Source organism: Natator depressus, chromosome 18 (genome assembly GCF_965152275.1).
Source record: "Natator depressus isolate rNatDep1 chromosome 18, rNatDep2.hap1, whole genome shotgun sequence".
Taxonomy (NCBI): Eukaryota; Metazoa; Chordata; order Testudines; family Cheloniidae; genus Natator; species Natator depressus.
Window position 1 is genome coordinate 22,940,129 of NC_134251.1, and position 15,138 is coordinate 22,955,266.

At 41.2% G+C, this 15,138-nt stretch overlaps 1 protein-coding gene across 9 annotated transcripts in view; it reads left to right on the top strand.

Moving 5' to 3' along the window:
- The window catches only part of CAMTA1 (calmodulin binding transcription activator 1), a 918,369-nt gene that overhangs the window by 537,465 nt on the left and 365,766 nt on the right, over window positions 1–15,138 (top strand). For all 9 annotated transcript variants that reach the window (XM_074933836.1, XM_074933834.1, XM_074975524.1 and 6 more), the window contains exon 5: window positions 2,277–2,348. In XM_074933836.1, the coding sequence (XP_074789937.1) occupies window positions 2,277–2,348 (72 nt within the window). The remainder of the gene's footprint in view (window positions 1–2,276; window positions 2,349–15,138) is intronic.

The following is a 15,138-nucleotide window of genomic DNA, read 5'->3' on the forward strand; positions in this document are numbered from 1 at the left end:
TCTAGTCAACACAATCTGTAGAATAAAATGCAAAAATTAAAAATTAGTTTAAAAAAAGCCATGGCCAGGAGAAACTGGATTGTTTCCCCCGCCCACACACACACCTTTAATTGTAGAAATACTGATACTGCCGAGAGGCACATGACCATTCAAGGGAAAATAGCTCATGAAAGCTACAAGCAGGTTGGTCAGTGGTTGCAATCTACTATTTAAGGGAAAATGTCAGAACAAGAATCTTCTTCAGTAGGAGGAAGTGTAATATCATACTCCCTCTCTCCATTAAAAGCCAGAAAAGAATATTGCTTTCTTAATAAATACATTTTGGACAGGAATTGTACAGGGATCTTTGAAATTAATTCGGCTTTGGTGGGTTAGTTGGTTTGTACTGGGTTTAGCTCACAACTGACAGCAATGTTACAAGTTCTAGCATATTGGAAATCTGACTTTCTTGCAGCCAAAATCCCTTAGCCGCATTGATTCCCTTTCCCATACAAGTAGGGTTCAAATCAGCTTCATTAACAAAATGTCATTTCGGCATTTTATGTGCAAAATAATGTATTGTGAAATTTTTAAAGCCAATGCCAGTGAATTTTTTCCATGGGATATGTTATGAAGGAGTGTTTAAAAAAAAAAAATCTTGAAACAGAAGATGGAAAAATACACATCAAACCAGCTTCTTTGTTGTATGCCTGGAGTCATGGTAATACAGTGCAGTGTTGTTTGCTTTGACCTTACCTAGATGACTGAGCTTTGAGTAAATACAGTAGCTTATCACTTAAGTGATTATTAGGAGAATCTATGTAGCTTAATAAGTGATTTTGAAGGCAGTGGCTCCGGCTTTGTGATGCTGATTTAGGAAATCAAGTCATTTTGGTTTCAGTAACGTATCTGGTAAAGTGCGTGCATCTCTGAGGGATTTCTGTGTAGTGGAAGCCAAAGGAAATGGTCATGTAACATTTTATTTATTTATTTATTTATTTATTGTTTCACTCAACCCTCCCTAGTGCTTTGGGTGCAGGAACTATGTTCGACATAAGGAACCCTCTCAAGTACACATAACCAAAACCCTCTCTTCACCCCAATCTCCACCTGCCAGCCCTATCCAGACCCTGCATGGAGAAGCAGGTCTTGCAAAATGACCTGATGGTTAACAAATGTGGACATTGGAAAGCCAATGAAGGCAGGAATTGAGCTCTGGCACCAAGGATCCTCACCTCACCAATGCTGAAATCCTGACCCAACTGAAGTCAATAGGATTTTACCATTGACTTCAGTGGGGCCAGGATGTCTCCCAAGGACACCGTTCTTCTAGCTCCCTCCTGATTCACCCCGGGGGCCTGTGACACGAGGCTTAACTAAGCAAGCCTTTAGATGGGTCCTGGGGGCCATTGTGAATTTAAATGGCATGTTTTGGCCAGCTTATAGATTCCTGAGCAATGGAATTTAGAACTGGAAATGAGAGCTGACCCAGAGCCCCAGTGGCTGGGTATTAGTGAGGAGAGCTTGGTGAGGTTTGCATAGGGTTTTTACTTTGCTCTGTGAGTTGTAACAGAACGATACCATGCCTGCCCTGGCCTAGTTTCAAATTCCCATTTACTGTCAGGACTGACTGGAATTCTTTTAAGAATCGGTCGTTCTCTATATTTTGGGTGAATCCAGCTCTTATGAAGATGAGGCATGAAAAACTTTTCTGTGAGTCAGTCAGTGCAGGCGGGTGTAGCACAACCCTGTTACAGAGCACTTTGCACTAGCAGGTCCCTTTCGCATCACCCCCATTTTACAGAGGGGGAAACTGAGACACAGACAGGGGAAGTGACTTGCCCAAGGTTACCCAGCAGGCCAGTGGTAGAACCAGAAATAGAGCCCACGTCTCCTGAATCCCAGTCCAATGCTCTATCCGCTCTGCCACACTGCCTCCCTAGTTGCCATCTCATGTTGATTGTTTCTACTTGAAATAATCTGAGAATTCTGTGCCACAGGTTCTCAAAGTGTAAAGCAGCTAGGGGTGTAAAAATCTAGTTTATTAATGCTTTAAACTTGTGTAAAAGTTTATGAAGTACTATTCTAAAGTGTGGGTGTAATTTGGTCTGGTATTCTGTTTTACCAGCAAGATCTATTCAGGGCATTGATTTTAGTAAATACCAACATAACACAGCATATAATGTACTGTAGATACCAGGCCAGTCCCTGGAGCAGGCTTACCTTTCTTCTAACCTTAGGTTACTGTCTGAACAGTGATTTCCTTCAGTAACGCTGTATCTCCTTTTTCTCCCTAGTGCCTATACGGTTGTTATGTCCATTCGTCCATCATCCCCACTTTCCACAGAAGGTGCTACTGGCTTCTTCAGGTAAGGTGACATGAGATTTCTCTTTTACTGGGGTTTGTTCTACAGAGATTTTGTATGACTCTGGCTTTCATTGCCTCTGGAAAGTGATCTATAACTTTCTCTGCTTTTTCTCTGAAAGTGATGTGGATGTCTTAAAATAATAAGTATCTATTCAGAGCTGTGAGATGATTTTTTTCTCTCGATAACTGTTCAGCAACATAAAAATGATAACAGTTTAAACATCCCCTACACAGAGAGACAGCTAATGAGAATGAGATTTCTTAGTATTTCCTGAAATGAGATGATGTTTTGGACATGAAGTTATTCACAGGCAGTGAGGAGCAAAGAACGCTGACTGCAACATGAATATGGGATGTCACAAGCGTGAAAGAAACCCTATGTTGATGATTAGGTTTTTGTTTGAAAATCTTTCAGTGCAGAGTATGTGGCAAAACATAGTCAAGGAAAGTGGGGTTCAATCTTTGTCCTAGAACTCCTGTACAGTTTTCAAATATTTCTTCTTACTGGTATATGCTTAGTAAAGCCCCTTGGAAGTTTCAAACTGAATTCTCATCACATTCCTACAATGTGCAGATATTACTTTGCTGTTAGAGGGTTTTTTAGAACAGTTGGTCTGTGCATGCTGGTTATTTATGGTAGGCTTGCACATGAGTGCTGGATTGTGATAGTCAAGGATTGCTGGCCTTTTTATCCTGGTTAGTTATTGTTGGGTTGTTCAGAAGTGCGAGATGGCACTAATTAATTTTCTTCTTCTTTTTTGTGTGGTGTGTTGTGTCTTTCAGCAAGTCAGAATAAAGTTAGACAGAGAGGCATGATGCACAGTCATTGCTTGGCATAACCAATCTGAATCACTGCAAACTGCATTGAACTGGGGTTTGGTATTCACAAGTTATTAGCCCAGCTGCAGAATTTTTCATTATTGTTGTTATGATGTATAAACACATGCCTTTTAGCAGCTCATTTGATCAGTGCGTGGAAGAAGATCTCAAGCAGCCTTGTAGCAGATTCTCTTCCCTCTCATCCAGTTTTCCCTCCCACAGTTTGCACATAATCTCTGTACTTTTATAATGGTTTCATTCAGACCTTTGAACTTTATTTTCCCCCTTTAAATTCGCTGACTATGAATGATAAGTCAATTGAGTGTGGTAACAGCATATGATGGAAAATAGCATTGCAGCCCAAGCCAGCATTCCACCTGTGTCAGGCTGCAACCTAGTGTGCCCCGGCTAGATCCATGCTACAGGGAAGAGCTACTGAACACTAGTGTGGTTACGGTGCATCAGCTCAATGACAGATAACACATAGTGCAGCATTTCCTATAACTCACAAGGTTTTTGCCTCCTGTAGCTGGAAGGAACGTCAAAGAAGCCAGTGTTACTGTTGCTTAGCTGAAAGGATAGTACTTCTGCTTTGAGATCCACAGACCATTCGTTCATGTCCTTTCAGGGACAGATACTCTCTCACACAGTGCCCTTTAAATATATGTCCGGTGGATACAGTAGGATATAGCTGGCACTTGGAAGGAAGGGGAGAAGCCTTTTGTAGGTACGGCTAAAGGAGCCATTTAAAGGTCACTGTTCAGTGCACTGGTCTGAACAAATCGCAAACTAAACTTAGTAAGAGTCCAGTGTGCCTTAGGCAACAGACAGCTGTTTGTTTTATTATTTAACTTCCTCTCTCTGCTGGTGTCTGTGTGATGGATGATGTGACACAAGAATCCGATTGAAATTCTAAATTCAGTCAGAACTCTCTGCACAGCACCAGTGTTGGCATTCACTTCCCCCAGCTGCGCTTCCTTCTGTGGCACTCGTCTTTTCTTGGGTTACTTTAGGTGCTCCCTCCCAGCAAAGAAGGGGCATAGTGGCAAGAGAAGCAGCCAGATCTGTCCCTGACGGCGCTCACCAGGGATGCTCTGGGGGTCTGGTGTGGTGGTTCAGTACCTTGGGTTTCTTCTCAGCCCTTTAACTTATTCATCTCCTCTTTTTTATCTGCTCCTTTGTTGTTGTTCCCGTTTGCCATTCACTGTCTCTTCCCCTTCCCCTAACTCCCAGAAACACAGGGAAATCTGCTGAAAGAAATTGCTATAAAGAGTGAGCTAGATAAATGTACAAGAATAAACCTGTAGCTTGAATGTAACAAATGTAAAAAAGACCATTTTCTATTAATGTCTCTGTGTAGAGGCTTACCTCCCATAGTACCATGTAGTGCTCGTGGGCGAAGATATTACAGAGTTTCCTCTGTGTTCAGAGGTGCATAGTAGTCAGCTATGCTGTTACTGGTTCTGCATATACCCTGAACCACAGACAGTTCCTGGAATAATTAGCCTCCTCCATGCAGTCATTGACTCTTCCCCATTAGCACTCACCCTTCCCTCCTTCCAAATCAAATTGCCTGCTCTCCCCAAAGCCTGACAAGTCCAGAGCTCTTCGCTGTCCCATTGCTCAAAAGGGTTTTTATTTTCCCTGTCTGTCTACACCAGTCCTGTGAACCCAACTGCCGTGCTTCGAGGTACCTGGAGCCTTACCAGCTCACCTCCCATTTCTATTTCATAGCAACTGAAAAATCATGGGGAGGAGTCCTTGTCTTCCAGGAGAAATGCACAGATTAGGAACCTGAATACATCCTTTATCCTGTGCCTTGTAGGAAATGATTCAGAATCCCAAGTACAAAACTCCTCCAGTCCAAGATTTATCTGTGACCTTTGCAGGTGGAAGGTACTAGCTAATGCAAGGTGCTATAGCATCATAATGTCACATCCAATGCGTAGGGGGCTGGGCTCCTCCCCGCACATTGTTTGTCTTTTTGAAATAATCATAGCTTCCCAATTAAGGAAGTTAGGGCATGGCGAGTTTGACTGGATCGTGGCCTTATCCCTCTCAAGCCCCACTGGGGCCCTGCAGGATTATTCCATGTCCAATACACTATTCTGTAGTTTTTCCCATCCAGTTTCAAATGTCTCAAGCCATGAAGCATCCATCCTTTTCTTTGAAAGACTATTTTACACTATGTAAATCTCTCAGTTCTCACTGTCAGCAAATTTCCATTCAGCCCTATTCTACTAGCCTAAACAATTCCTGTTCCCTCTCTGTGTTTGCATCTTTCAGACCCTTGTGCATAGTGTGTATGTCCCCCTTAATCGTGGTTTGGCCAACCTATACTAGTTCATGTTTCGCTCCTTTCCTCATAAGTCAATTCTCCAGCCCCTTAATCATTGTTCCCGTCTTTTTCTGTATTTCTAATACTTCTGTCTGCATATTTCTAGTGCTGAGTTACCGAGCACTGCAGAGAGTTCGTTCTAGGTGCAGTCTTACCACCACCACATAGAGAAGGGACTCTCACCTTCCCAGTCACCCAGGAAGCCATTGTGTATGCTACTCAGAATCACTTTTGTTATTTTGCTGCCCTATCATTAACAAACTCATATCCAATTAGCTGTATACTAATACCACGGGTCTCTTTCAGCTTCCCTGGGTACTGAGTTTCTCTCTCCCATTTAATAGGTGTGTGTGCTGACTTTTAGACAATCCTTCTTCAATCTGATAATTGATTGGAATTGAAACAAGTGAACTGGAAGTACATTTCTTATTATCCTATTTATAAAATGTGATGCAGTACATTTTGTTGTGAATGTTGCATGCTTTCATTCATAAACAAGGGCACGTTGTGCCTTCATTGTATAAGGAATAGGAGTTTGTGATTCATTAAAGCGTCTTCCAGCTGTAAATGGGCATCCTTCAATCATGCTCTCAAGGTTGTGCAACTCTGTAAAAGAAAGGAGTTAGCCAAGAATGGATGACCCTCATTCAAATAGCCACACAGCGCTTCTGATCAGCTCCAGGATGAATACTGGGACAAGCAAGATCAGAAAGAGAGAGGTGTTATGATGCCAAGAGAAACTTTGATGAGTTGAGCCCTTCTTATCGCTATTTCAAAGTTATGACAAGGAAGTTGTTTTGGGGTTGCAATGTAAATGACTCCATAGCACTCCTAACACCTCATTCATCGTTTCGGATTTTAACCAATAGGCAAAGATGTTTTCAGATTTGGAGGCCAAAAGTTAGGGATCTAAATCCTGAATAACTGGGCTGATTTTCAGAGAGACCAAACACCTGACTTCCGTTGCAGGTCAGCAGCCCTGAAAATCAGGCCCCAGAATAAGGTGTTCAAACCTGGAATTAGTTGCCTGTCTTGAGGTTGCTGACAATGTTGGCGTCCTCCTCTGACAGTTATTACATTTCCATACTGATAGAAACCAACAGTTCATAACTGTGCAGCCATCATCCTTTCTGTGTAGGTGCTGGGCTTCTCTCAATCTACAAACAGAATCATTGTCCCTGGAACAGTTGGTTTAACTGGGAAATTCGATAAATAGCAAACATGACTATCCCTTGCTCTTCAAGTTTAAACATAGGAACTTATCTATCTGTGTTAACTTTGATTGTAAGGATACTGCCAAAAGTTCCCCAATTTTTCATTTCTGTTGGGAAGTTTCTTCTCCAGTTCTGCTTATTCTTCAGAAGTGACTGATGCTGTTTTCCATTAAGCCATGTGCCTGCACACAAATAGTAAATCTCGTAGTGAAAGAAAACTTACTTAAACTAAGTATCTTTTTAACCTTCATCACATGCTTTGAAATAAACGGACATAGGTGATGAGGAATTGATGGCTTAACAGGACTGCGAATAGGATACAAAGCTTTTCATTTCTAGTTCACAGGTTTAAATATGGTACAGGATGGTAGCGATAAGTCAAATACAAAACAGTAGGCAGCAAACATATGGTCTAAAGGAATATAAGAACTGCCATACTGGTCAGACCAATGGTCCATCTAGCCAAGTATCCTGTCTGTGACAGTGGCCAGTACCAGAGCTTCAGAGGATGGGGGAACTGTCCAGAGCAGGACAGCTGGTGTGACCCACCCCATCTTTCCCTCCCAGCTTCTGGCAGTCACAGGTTTAGGGTCACTCCAAGAATGGGGTAGCACCCCCAACTATCTTGGCTTATAGCCATTTGATGGACTGATCCTCCATGAATGTATCTAATTCTTTTTTGAATCCAGTTATACTTTTGGCCTTCATAACATCCCACGGCAATTGTGGTTAATTGTGCATTGAGTGAAAAAGTACTTCCTCTTGCTTGTTTTAAACCTACTGTCTATTAATTTCATCAGGAGACCGCTGGTTTTTGTATTGTGACAAAGAGAAAATAACATTTTTCTATTCACTTTTTCTACACAATTCATGATTTTATAGACCTCTATCATATTGCCTCTGTTGTCTCTTCTAAACTGAACAGCCCCATAACATTTTTAGTCTCTCCTCATATGGAAGCCCTTCCATACCTTGGTCATCTTTGTTGTCCTACTCTGAACTTTTCCCAGTTCTGCTGTATCCTTTTTGAGATGGGGTTATCAGACACTGTATACAAGGTGTGGGTACATCATGGATTTATATAATAGCATTATGATATTTTCTGTTGGTTTTCTATCCTTTTCCTAATGGTTCCTAACATCTGCCCCCTGAGATGAAGTTTTCAGAGAACTGTCCATGGTGACTCCAAGATCTCTTTCTTGGAATATGGAGGACTTGCTTCCTGACAGTGAAACTTCCCAGATTTCCCAAGAGAAACAAATTCTGCAATAAGACTAAAGTAGGAAATTACAGGCCCAGTGGCTTGACATCTCCAATACACAAAATAATGGAAGCTATTTTGAGGAACAGGTTCAGTGGGTACATGTACTAATTTAATAAAGGACAATCTGTATGGATTAGACTGAAAAGACCCTGAGTCTTCATCTTCTGAAGGAATCACAGACAGCTCTGATAATAGCAATGCATGAGATGAGATGTCATTTATTTACATTCCCAGATAGTTTTGGATGAAGTTTTAAACAAGGCCTTTGCTCCAGTTGTGGGTTGTTTTCAGATGTTGGCTTCAACCTCAGAACTTGAAAACAGTGAAGACTGCTGAAAACATGGTTAAAAATGTTTTTAAACAAACTGTTTCAGTGAAAAGCCCAGGAATATTTCCTGGACCTGGAGTTAGTTAGACCAGCAACTTTTCACCTCTGGAGTTCTGAGTCCAGGTTCTCACAAATTCTGGGTTCACACCCACAAAGGACATTAATTTGGAAGAGAGGTCTAATCGGTATCGCTCATAAAAAAAAAAATGCAACAGCATTATAAAACCACCTCAGCACACAGCAGATGTCTCCAGGATCACCCCCTAATCCAGTAGGGATTGGAAACCAAACAAGATTTAGAAACCACTCAGACTTGCTTTTCTCAATAATAAAAATGTGGGCACACATTCTAAGTTCTTTGTCACCTTTCACAGGTGTATATTTGTGCTGGTTTTGCCAGGGCTGTGATGTTTTCATCACAGTTTTTGTAGCCATTAGTCAATACGACAACAGAAACAGGCTAGTGATCAATAAGGGCATGAGCATCAGTGAAGCACAGGCCTCATTCCATCTTCTTGAGAAGCCTTCTGTTTGTAAGGGACCTCTGTGGCTGCAAGTGGGCTGACTCAGAGGCAGGATCTGAATAGTTTACACTGGTCCCAACTGACAGTTCCCTCCATTCACAATTACTCTCATTAAAAAGACCAAGTTCTGCAAAATTCTTTCCTAGCTCTGCTCAGGAGAATCTTTTCACATAAATAACTTGCTTTCATTATGTAATATAAATTGCTTCTTCCTGTTCATAAGCAGGCTGGGGCTTCATACTGCTGCCCCCAAAGGCAGAATCGACTGAAAGAGGCATTTGTGGCAATAACATATAATAAAATAAGATAAGATTAATCTGTTTGCAAGTCTCTCAGAGGAAAGGAATTGATGCTAGACACAGTTTTCTTTGTTTGTGGGGTTGGTACTCAATTCCCCTAACACCTTTTCATTCTGCAAAGGATGATAGCTACTCAGAGCCATCCAGGCTGATGGTGGATGGAGCTCACATGCTGGAATTCTGCATGCCAAGTGGGGATCTGATGATGACAGCGATGCTACTGGGAGGATATTTTGGGACCTGCTCTATTCTGGCATTTTATAGCTTAATGCTGAGCAGGTTAATGGGCCAGCTAGTCCTCTGACCCATGGGGTTGCCGAGCCTAGGAGGGGAAAGAACTGCAGTTTATTGGCCAAGACATCTGGCTGTCAGTGGAAGGCACCACTGCCTTAACCATCGGTCAGAAATATTTTAGCGTGCTGCATACGATTTAGAAACTGAATTACACTTTCACCAGAGAGGGTACAGAAGTCTTGGCAGCCCCAGGGCAGTAGCTACTCATTCACCAACTCTTCTGTTGGCTCAGGTCAATAGAAAGCATGCTCATCACCATGGTCTGACTGCGGGGCATATATGTTACTTATGAGCAATGGTGCATTCTTCAAGAAACATTATTTCTCTCATAAAATACATACACATAATGTTCACATCTTTTCCCACCCATTCCACTTCCACACTCATTAACTGTATACCATGTATACCCCCAAGGACTGCATACAGCACCACACTTTGAGCATTTTATTTTTTTCTTCTTTCACATTTTAATAGTATTTAACGCAATGGTGGGCAACCTGCGGCCCGCAGGCCACATGCAGCCTGTCAGGGTAATCTGCTGGCAAACTGCAAGACACTTAGTTTACACTGACCGTCCGCAGGCATGGCCACCCACAGCTACAAACAGTCTTTTGCCCTTTCTTCTTGGAATTCCCAGCATAAAGGCCTAGGTTTGAATGGGCCATGGAGGCTGAAGTCACCCTTATGCGTATGCATTTTACTGCCATCTTCAGGTATGTGCTTATATCCTATATCTCTATTAAGATACTGTTTATTATATGTACAGCAACCCAGATTGTCTTTTGGAGACCTTTCTCATGCACAGAGCCGACATACATGTGCAGTGCAGCCAATCTTCTCTCCAAAGAATGGTAAAAGTAATTTTAAACTACAAAGTGCAATTTTCAAAGACTCTTATCTGGACCAAATTCTGGCCAGGTTTGCAGGTAAAATTTTTCCTTCACAAAAAGGGATGTTTCCATACAAAATTTTATGTTCTGACTTCCAGCTATTCCAGCACAGGTGCTGTTTGTAAAAGTTGCTTGAATTGTTTATAATGGGAAAAGCCTTGACTTTCTTTTACTCTCCTCCTGCTTGAAATGGCTGAACCACGCTTGCCCAAACTTACAAAATAATTCTCCCTTAGACAGAAACAAAGTCTAGAAAATTTCTTCTCTAAAGATATACATTTCAGAACTGTATAATCAGCTGACAATAGGAGATTGTGATGGACACAGTTACTTAATCATAACTATGGCTGTTGCTAGTGCTTCAGTTATAATGGCCCAGATTTTCAAAACAGCTCAGCTCCTACTGACAGACCTTGTTACTGTAGTAACTACTCATATTATGATTGTGATGAAAGGCCTAGTGACCCATTTGTGAAGTACAAACGCAGGAATGAGGCGATCCTTGTACTGAAGGGCACCTACGTAAGTGGTCTGATTTTCAAAAGGGCTCAGCACTGGCAGTGAATGTTGAGTGCAGAACACCTTTGAAAATCTTGCCCCAGTTGTGGATGCTGAACGACTTGAAAACCTGGTCCAATGTGTCTGCTTTGTATTTTCTGTTTAATTTTGATGTCAAAATCATTTTGGATAAGGGCTGTATCTTAGTCTCTGGGTTATATGGGGCCGAGCACAGGGATGGAGCTCATTAAAAGGTAAGGATATTGATGTGAAAAATCCAAAATGCTTATTCCATCAAAACATTATCATATGGGACATGGTCCTGAAATACCCCCCTTTCCCCTTAGTCCTCCAAAATACTATTTATTAGTTAGATGTATTTTCAAGGATTTTTAATGTTAAACAATTGCTTTTCTGTGCTAGAGGAAAGTTGATCTAATTGCTGTAATGTTGTGAGGAAAGGCAGGGCTTTCTTCTCTATTTGCATTTGAGCTGGGAGCCTGACTTCAAACTGCTGCAGAGTATTAGACTGACGCTGTAACATCTTCGAGAAGTTACAAATGGGTGTTAATTTACACAGGCAGCTTTCGTGTGTACCTGGAGGGCTAAGTGACAGCCAGCTCCTAACAAAAAGATGGGTGATGTTCAATGAAATAACAGCCACAACAAACAAGGCACTTTTATCTTCCCGGGTATTTTCTTCCAGGGCCAGGCCAGCAGATTCATATTAATAAATGTTTTCAACATTTGCTGTTGCCAAAGAGAAATTGCCCCAGCCTAATTTTCAGAAAACATCACTGTTGTTATAAAGTGGTGCTGGAGAGCTGTGATTGCAGGTCACCTATAACACACGCAACAGCTGCTGATTAGTGACAGGAAATAAATCTTCCTGTGTGGAATCTTCCATTCTCTGAAGGATTCCCGTGTTTTTCAGATGTTTTAAGCTTACTTGATAATGCTGCATTTACATCCTTCATTTTTAAATAGGTTTTTGGAATTGTAAAACATACATTGTAGTTTCTCTGCCAAAGATATTTACCTTCCAGCCTCCATGCATCCCCGATGACCTCTCACATTTATTTGTTGGATGCAAATGAATGAACCAGGACAAAGCATTATTTTACAACATTTTTTCATATTTTTTTGTTTCAAAACTTTCCCATTCTAGTAGAATAAGCTCATGATTTGTACAAGAAACAGATAAAGCATTAAGGCTGATTGTGTTAATTCCCTTTAGTAATTGTGCTGGCTGTGGATGAATCTTTAATAGCACCTTAAAGAGATGCCACTGCAAAGCCCTTTAGACCTTTAATTTGCCATATCATTAGTTATGAACTAGTTGGGAATGTCCTCCAGTGTCCAAGTATCTAACTTAAACCTCTACAAGAAAAAAAAACAGAATATTAAACTGAAACAGCTACTAATATTTGAAGTCCCAAATCAAGCCAATCTCTTGTCCTTTTAACTTCCCACACATTGGCTGTGAACAGATGACACCTAGAAACACTTCAGAAAACTGTGTACATTTTGTTCACACCGTGGATTACACTGATGCACAAACAAGCAAAGTACACCAAAAGCAGCCACATTGGTCCCTGGTGTACTGAAAACAAAGGAGAGCTGTCTCTGCAGTGCTACCCTGACCCATTTCACCACATCCAGATAACACATAACATGCCCAGTGGTCCAAAAACAATCTCAGAACCAAACTACCTATAACTTGATTTTTTTAAACAGAAAAAGCAATTTAAAAAAATCTGGAGGCTATTGGAGATGAGCATTTCATTGTTACTTTAATTACTGTAGGGTAGTTGACATATCTCTAGTGTTCATCTTTCTTCATGGTATCCAGTGAGGGAGCCTGCCCCCGGAAAAAGCAGATATTCTGCAGTTCTTGCAAATTCTCAGCAAACAAATACAATTTCAGCCTAGATTGCTTTGAGACATTTTCTGTGTGCCCCTATGAAAGTTGCACTACACCTAATTTAGACTTGGAAAGGAAAGCTATCCGAATGCTGAAAAAGCTGATACTGCATGAGAAGACTGCCTTCCTTTAGAGGACTCCTCAAGGCTCACAAGCACTGAAGTTTCAAACCAGGTGCCACACAGAGTAGGAGAAATCTTTTTGTTGTTGGGTTTTTTTTTTGGCAGTACCTATTAGTTTCATAAAAGAAACAGCAATTCAGCTGTTTGCAGTTAGTCAAATAAAGAAGCAGCATTGCTTAATTCTTTTCTTGGGTATGAATGATGTCAGGTCCTCCTCAGGCTCATGAAAAGGTTTCAACAGTTCGCTACTATAACTGAATTCATTGGCTTGTTTGACAGTAAAGGGGTTGTGTAAGAACACAACTGCTGCGTATGTTTATGCTGTGTATGATTTTCAAAATGACACCAGATTTTCTGTCAATGGAAAACAAGTCTGTTTATATTCACTATGACTAATGCAGCAGGAAATTTAGATTCTTGGCCACAGTCAATTTTTAAACATTGGCCATAGTTCAATAACAAATTATAGAATTCCCTTCTGTCTCCTGGTCATTAGCACCCCAGGGATTTAAAATGCTGTTAGCTGCTGGGCTCCTATGGCTGGCTGCTGTTTGCAAAGATTATTGGAAACTCTCACCATCCTTTCCTGTTAATGCTGATGTATCTCCTGCCTTCTCCCACTCTCACATGGCAAATCTACAGTCCCTGAGCTTGTTGGATACTCTGAGTTGTTTGTTTTCCATCCTGACTCCAACAAATTAGTTTTTCCAATTAAATGAGATTTTCCTGATTTACTTTAATTTGCTTATGTTACAATGCTGTAAATGGGGGAAGTGGCATCACAGTGTGGGTAAGATCCCCATTTCTCAGGGTCAACGGAGCCTGTCACATGAAGTCTGTCCTAAAGGGTCGTCCTAAAAGATCTCGTGAACTTCGCTATTGGTTAAATATTATCTCTTTCTAGAAAGAGAGAGAGTGAGTTCAAATTGGTGCCTTTCCTGTAACTGTTGGCCTCACAATGTCTTAAATGAAGCTAACGTGTATATTTTATTTGCTTCTCTTTATTATTTCTCTCTCAAAATATCTTCCTCCTTTGCCTCAATTAGAGGATAAGATGACAACTACAATCTTGACAAACAGAGGTCAGTGACCCATCATAGGGCAGAATACAGCTGACTTGACAAAAATATCCAGCAATAGAGCTGGAGAAAATACTGCAAAAAATAAAATGAATTGTGAACATTCATTCAAATGAAACCTGCACATTTGCTCAGAGAATATTAGTTATTTTATTCATTTTCTGTTAACACTTGTAGGAGTGAGTTTTTGTTGGCAAACTTCTTTGTGGAAGGAGACAGTGTCGTGAGTACCTATAAGGATGGGTATTCCTCCTGGAAGTGTTTACATAGCAATCTTGACCAGTCACACAGCACAGACAGTGAATTAGTCATAACCAATATTTGAAGGCAACATGTAGGCAGATGTCTCTTCCCATCAACTGTTCACTGAATAATTTCAAATGATGTGCCAATTTGTAAATGTCAAAATTTGTTCATAGGTAATTCACAAAGGGGGGGAGGGCGGACTAATTCATTGAATTATGTGTTAGCTGGCCATAGTGTGCCTGGCCCTGCCCAGCAGATAGCAGAAGCCCCAACAGTGGATGGATTTAGGAGCAGTTGTCGGACAGTATCTAACCATGGGATGCAGTGAGCTGTCCAGGGTGAAAAGAACTTGGCATGCTCAGTGTTGGGAGGGAGTGGGGCCCATGCTCTGGGTCACAAGGGTGTTTTCTGCAGGGGAGTTGCACAATTCCAGAGTGCATTGCCAAAGAAATCTGTGGCTGGAGGAAGTCAAAGGAGTTTTGCCGTTGGCCCTGCAGATTTGTACAGTATTTTTTAGGAAATCTGTACAATTCATGTGCTCCCATTTTGGTACAATTTGTGTGGCTCGCATGTGCCAGCGTTGACATGGTATCGTTTTGTCATGCCAGCTAGTGGATTAGAGAACAGAATGTAAAATGTATGACAGATACTGGTGCCACCACAGGAGGTTCTGAAAAGCGAATGAGAAAAAACAGGCTCAGCACCAATCTAGGAACTCGATAATATAGTATATAAAACAATCTCTGATGGACCTCGGCTCTTTGGCTGTTCACCATGTGAGTTTTAAAGGGCCACAAGATTTACTGCAGCACCTACCATAATGGAGTACGCTTAAGTGAAATGCTAGGGCAATATTGCACATCTGTAGCACCATACAAATGCTGCTATTCTGAGCAAGCATAGTGTATCCTATAAGAAGCAAGTGAAAGATCCGGAAGGAGAGATTCTAATT